The sequence below is a fragment of the Mandrillus leucophaeus genome, unplaced genomic scaffold (assembly GCF_000951045.1).
Source record: "Mandrillus leucophaeus isolate KB7577 unplaced genomic scaffold, Mleu.le_1.0 Scaffold894, whole genome shotgun sequence".
Lineage (NCBI taxonomy): Eukaryota > Metazoa > Chordata > Mammalia > Primates > Cercopithecidae > Mandrillus > Mandrillus leucophaeus.
In genome coordinates, this window is record NW_012109741.1 from 878,383 (window position 1) to 884,802 (window position 6,420).

General features: G+C 43.2%; 1 protein-coding gene across 1 annotated transcript in view; it reads right to left on the minus strand.

Annotated features, from left to right (window-relative positions):
* Positions 1-2,276: 2,276 nt before the first annotated feature.
* LAP3 (leucine aminopeptidase 3) overlaps positions 2,277-6,420 on the minus strand; it is a 31,326-nt gene continuing 27,182 nt past the window's right edge. Inside the window, exons 11-13 of the mRNA XM_011969489.1 lie at positions 5,592-5,671; positions 3,330-3,439; positions 2,277-2,847 (exon numbers count right to left, since the gene is read on the minus strand). Coding sequence (XP_011824879.1) covers positions 2,658-2,847; positions 3,330-3,439; positions 5,592-5,671 — 380 coding nt within the window. The 3' untranslated portion in view covers positions 2,277-2,657. The remainder of the gene's footprint in view (positions 2,848-3,329; positions 3,440-5,591; positions 5,672-6,420) is intronic.

Sequence of the window (6,420 nt, forward strand, 5' to 3'; positions counted from 1 at the left end):
AAACCAGGGCCTGTGCTATGCTTTTTGTATCCCACACACTAGTAAACACAAGAGTTCCATTGTTCCTTTATCCATAAAAAGCCTTGACAGAAAGCCTTCTAGCAAAGCCCGACTGAGGCTCTGTATCACCCAGAATAAATCTGTTTTCAGTTTCCTTCATAAGCCTGTAATTCCAACCCTCTGATTCCATCTTTCCTGATGAAGTGACTTCTGAACATGGATAACCAGGGAAAACTGTGTTTGCTCACTACACTTACCGGGTTTTAATTCTAATAAATACCACAAACATGCATGCTCATTTCCATTCCCTCTATAAACCACTTTAGATATACAATATTTTTGCACGTCAAATTTCTTTAATGTTAAAATTAACAGTAACAAAGAGCTTTTCCTGTCAAACATTTTCGAAGTTAAAAAAAGGGCACACATCCCATTGATGGATTAATTTGATTCATCGGATACAAAAGTAAAAGAGGAGAGCTTTGTTCTAAGTCTGCACCAATGGAATTATGTTGATTGGTTATAGTCTCAGGAGGTGAGCAAACAGTTTTACCCATAGACAGTCTTTTTTTTTTTTTTTAAGAGATGGGGTCTTGGTCTGTTGCCCCAGCCAGAGTACAGTGGCTCATAACTCACTCATAGCTCACTGCAGCCTCAAACTCCTGGGCTCACACAATCCTCCTGCCCCAGCCTTCTGAGTAGCTGGGACCTATTTATTTATTTAGAGATAAAGCCTCGCTGTTGCCAGGCTAGAGTGCTGTGGCACAATCTTGGCTCACTGCAACCTCTGCCTCCAGCGATTCTCCTGCCTCAGCCTCCCGAGTAGCTGGGATTACAGGTATGCACCACCGCGCCCAGCTAATTTTTGTATTTTTAGTAGAGATGGGGTTTCACCATGTTGGCCAGGATGGTCTCAGTCTCCTGACCTTGTGATCCACCCGCCTCGGCCTCTCTAAGTGCTGGGATTACAAGTGTGAGCCACTGCACCCAGCCTTAAAATTATTTTTTTATAGAGACAGGGTCTCACTATGTTGCCCAGGGTAGTCTCAAACTCCTGGGCTCCAAGTTATCCTCCCGCCATGGCCTCCTAAAGTGCTGAGATTACAGGTGTGAACCACGGCATCCGCCTGCCTCCCCACCTGCTTTTTGAAACAGGTTTGTTTTTTGTTTGAGATGGAGTCTAGCTCTGTCGCCCAAGCTGGAGTGCAGTGGTGCGATCTTGGCTTACTGCAACATCCACCTCCCAGGTTCAAGCAATTCTCTGCCTCAGTCTCCCTCGTAGCTGGGATTACAAGCATGTGCCACCATGCCTGGCTAATTTCCTTTGTATTTTTAGTAGAGATGGGGTTTCACCATATTGGCCAGGCTGGTCTTGAACTCCTGACCTTGTGATCTGCCTGCCTCGGCCTCCCAAAGTGCTGGGATTACAGGTGTGAGCCACCGCACCTGGCCCAAGACAGGTTATTGCTCTTTCACCCAGGGTGGAGTGCAGTGGCATGATCAGGGCTCACTGCAGCCTTGACCTCCAGGCTCAAGCAATCTTCCCACCTCAGCCTCCAGAGTAGCTGGGCTCAGCTGACAGTCCCTTTTATGATCATTTCTTTTATCAACACGGTGTTGCTGGCTTGAATTGTTTCTTTTTAAAATTTCATAAAATAGAGACAAGGGTCTAACTATGTTGCCCAAACTGGTCTCAAACTCCTGGCCTCAAGCAATCCTACTGCCTTGGCCTCTCGGAATGCTGGGATTACAGGCATTAGCCACTGTGCTTGGCCTGTGGTCATGTTTCTTACTTCAGTACTTCAGATAAATTCTACATCCATTCAAGTCACTGAACTGAAAAAGAGCATTGCGGTGTACCAGTGCAGCAGCCAGACCACCTGGCTTGAACTTTGAGCTACCAGTTACTTGCTCTGTGACATCAGTGGCATGTTACTAAACCTCTCTTGTGCCTCATTTCCCTCATCTGTCATATGAGGGTAATAATAGTACCTGTCTCATTGGGTAAGACTCAATAATTTAATACCTGAAAACACTGAGGACAGTGTCTGGCAGATGGTAAGTCAACGATGGTTAGCTAGTATCATTCTGACCGATTCATTTTGGAAATCATGTGCCAAGCCACTTTAAGTGATGAGGAACATTGAGAAAATACATAGACCACTGTGTGCCAATTTAATTACACAGTTCATATAACATGGCTACAAAGACGAATGATATTCCAATAAGTTAGTGGGTTTGTAGCAATATGTAAGTAAATATCAGAGCCACACCAGAGGGCACAAAAGTTGGATTTATTGTTTCTGACAAGTGCATAGTAATTTTCAGTTTGCTCATGTTCCTAGCATCACAAATCTGAGGTACAATTTTGCTTATCAATTAAAAACATATACTCTGAAAGGTGATTAGGAAGTTCTAAAAATTTTAATCATTTATAGAGTATCTTAAAAATCCTTGTCAAGTAAGATATTAACTTTACCTTTATAAATCTTTGTGTAAAATGAAAAAAAACTCAAGGCATACAAATTTCATTGTGTTCTACATTTTTAAATACCATCCTTTGTCTCCGTTAAAAGATTTTCATCCATTTATTCAAAAACCTTTTAAGTTCAACTGTCCAACTTAAGACAGACTGAAGACATTTTTGAGTATCTGAACTAAGCATTGTCTTGACTGAAACGAAGTAAGAACTCGATGAGAGTCCTTGTGGGCCTCCCGGTCATGCCTTTCCGGAGATAGGGAACCTCATCTTTGTTGGTCATCACGCCTGCTATGTCTAAATGTGCCCACTTAGGATGAGTCACGAATTCTTTCAGGAATGCTGCAGCTGTACATGCTCCCGCAGATCTGAAGAGAAAGACAAAAAGCACTTTACAACCCCATGTAACTGTGCACTGAGATCCCACATTCTTGTTAAGTACATTCTATAACCAGAGAACAAAAGTCAAGCTTATAGGACCAATTAAGATGCTAACCCACATATCACTTTCAGAATATTTACTTTCAGATATTGCTTTAAGCAGTAAAGGATACATTCCATATCCCTTTTTGCTATGGTAATGAATTCCCGTATTTTCCATCTCTTTCCCTTACCATTTACTTAAAATTACTGTTAGATTAGAAACATGCAAATTTTGAGACCTGGTTGAAGATATACTTGAAAATAAAAAAGCTTTAAAAAGCTTTTTGAAAGACATTAAAAAGCTTACAAGCACTACACCGAAAGGATATTAAATAGTTAAACCTTTTATAAGGGGATAAAATTGAAAATAGCTATTTTGGCAATCAAGGATGATTGTATAAATGTACATTTAGCTTATCTTACATACCTATATTTTCCAATGTTGTTAACATCAGCAAGCTGGCAATCTACAACCTGTCTTGTATAATGTTCGAAGAGAGGCATCCTCCAGACACGGTCCCCTGTTTCAATGCTGGCCTAGAAGAAACAGGTATGACAGGTGGAAGAGTGGATGAGGCGGTTCTGGGAAATTCATGGCATTAACATGCTCAATGCATGAAGGAAGAGTTGTTCTAACCTGTTACTCTAAAACATGAAATTATAAAATAGGATTCAGAATTGTGTCCACTCATTAAAAGATTTATTTTAGAACTATAAAAGAAACCAGGAGGCCAGGCACGGTGGCTCACACCTGTAATCCCAGCACTTTGGGAGGCTGAAGCAGGTGGATCATGAGGTCAAGAAATCGAGACCATCCTGGCCAACATGGTGAAACGCGGTCTCTACTAAAAATACAAAAAATTAGCTGAGCGTGGTGGCGTGCACCTGCAGTCCCAGCTACTTCTGAGGCTGAGGCAGGAGAATCGCTTGAACCCAGGAGGCAGAGGTTGCAGTGAGCCAAGATTGCATCATGGCACTCCAACCTGGCGACAGAGTGAGACTCCGTCTCAAAAATAAATAAATAAACAAACAAACAAATAAATAATAAAAAGAAAGCAGGAGAGCTGTGAAGCAATTTCACAAATCTATAGGGCATTTTGCTAAAATCATCAAACTACAATTACAGGCTTTGTGGGTTCATTAGGGTGAAAGAGTTCTTACGTGGCAGGTCACTTCAATGTGACAGAAACACATGACTGGACCTGTATCGCTGAAACCCTGAGACACAGTGGCCACATTCATTCATTCATCATTTACCCACTCACTCATTCATCGTTTACTGAACTATTGAGCACCATCAGGTATGCTGAAATACTACTATCTGAGTCACCTAAGGGCCTACAGGCTAGTAGGAGAAACAGATACATAAACAGATTATTTAACTCACTGGTAAAAAGTCAAAGACCTAAAAGTGAAAAATCAAGAAGCAGCAATATAAGCTGTTATTTTAAGACATAAGTAAATACTAGATGAATCAGCCAAGGGTTGAAAGTGGCTGCCTTCTGGAAAACAGACTGTGGGCTGCTGATGTTGATTTATGCACATATAACTGAGATTTTTTTTTAAAGCTTAAATGATTTTTAAAAGTCAAAACAACAATGTTGTGGGTGCCATGAAAGAGAGGGATAACAGTTATGTGGGAGGCCAGAGGAGAGGTTCCTGGCCCGGCCTGGAAGGAGAGGATGGGGCTGAGTATTGCAGAGCTGGGAAAACTGGGCTTCACGAATGATGACCTATATGAAGGGGAAGCAGTTTAGGGTGAAAATAAGTTTAGACCTTAAACCACCCTCAAGATTATATTTGGGGACATTTTATGTTTGTCCTCCACTAGCACCGAGTAAGCTCCCATTAATTACTAGTTGAATGAGTCAGCAGCCAGCTGGAGCTGTCTAGCAACCACATGGGTACACAGAGGCTGGGGCTCAGGAGAGAGACGGGAGCAATCAGGCACATGTGTTGGCTGGAGCTTCCCTCTGAGGACTGTGTAGAGTAGAAACATCCTATATCCTTGAACTGAACACCAGCCAAAAGGCGGCCAAAGGGAATAGATGAAGAGAAGGACAGGAGAATCACCAGAGAAGGCAGCCCAAGAGGATTATCACAGAAGCTAAACCAGGTGTCAGGAGGCCAGAGTCACTTGGCCTGTCACAGAGACAGGCTGAGTTGGGCTAACAGTGGCGTGGGCAGTTGAAAACCAATGGCAGTAAGTGAGGGTGGTGTGTGTGTGTGTGTGTGTGTGGAAATGGGGGTGACTGCTGGGAAGAGGCTGGCTGTGAAGGGTCATGGAGGGAGGCACAGAGCACAGGAGTCTGAAGACATCCTCATCGCTGCAGGGTGAACTCCCTTACATGACTCACGACACGCAGTCACAAACGCTGCTCCACAAAGCCATCTTCAAAGCCGTTTCTACCTCAGGGATTCTAAACTATGACCACAGCGTTCATGAGACATTTTCACAGGACTCTTGAGGCTACCGGAGGGGAGCAGGGGGTATCATCCCCTCCTTTAGAAGCATTTGTGGAAAACCCAATGCCACTGAACTCAATTTATTGCTGCAGTTCATTTTCAATTCAAAGGCAAACCTGCAGCATAAAAATCTCTAACACAGGGTTGAAGAAGTCTATCCTTCTAAGGCTATGATAATTTATTCACCATCTCTACAATTTAGATATACAAATATTATTCCTACCTCGAAGAGTTTGTTCCAAAGCCAGGACGAATTGGTAAAGACCCCAGTGGCACCTGACCCCAAAGCTACATCCATGGCACCTGTAAAACACAAGCCCTCAGGTCAAGTGCAGTCTCTCTAGGCAAAATGGGCTCCTCCACCCCGCAGACGGAAACCTTAGCACGTAACCTATTTAATGGCTTCCTCACTTTCAAAAATAGATAAGCTTAGAAAATCTTTCCTGTAAATACTTACCATATTGTTATGTTTTTCAAGCCAGAATTCACTTAAATTATTAGGAAATGCACAAAAGGAACCTACTGAATTTGACCAATAATTGCATCGTAGGGATAACTGTTACCTATTTTTGACATTTCCTTCCAGACCTCTAAACCTTTTTTTTGAGAAAGGTCTCACTGTCACCCAGGCTGCAGTGTAGTGGTGTGATCAGAGCTCACTGCATGCAGCCTCAGACTCCTGGGCTCAAGTGATCCTTCTGCCTCAGCCTCCTGAGTAGCTGGAATTACAGGTACATGCCGCCATGCCCAGCTAATTAAAAATTTCTTTTTGGGCAGGGCACAGTGGCTCACACCTGTAATCCCATCATGGGAGGCTCACCTGAGGTCAGGTGTTCAAGACCAGCCTAGCCAACATGGAGAATCCCCGTCTCTACTAAAAATACAAAAATTAGCCGGGCGTGGTAGTGGGCACCTGTAATCCCAGCTACTCGGGAGGCTGAGACAGGGAGAATCACTTGAACCCAGGAGGCGGAAGTTGCAGTGAGTCGAGATCACACCATTGCACTCTAGCCTGGGCGGCAGAGTGAGACTCTGTCTCAAAAAAAGAAAAA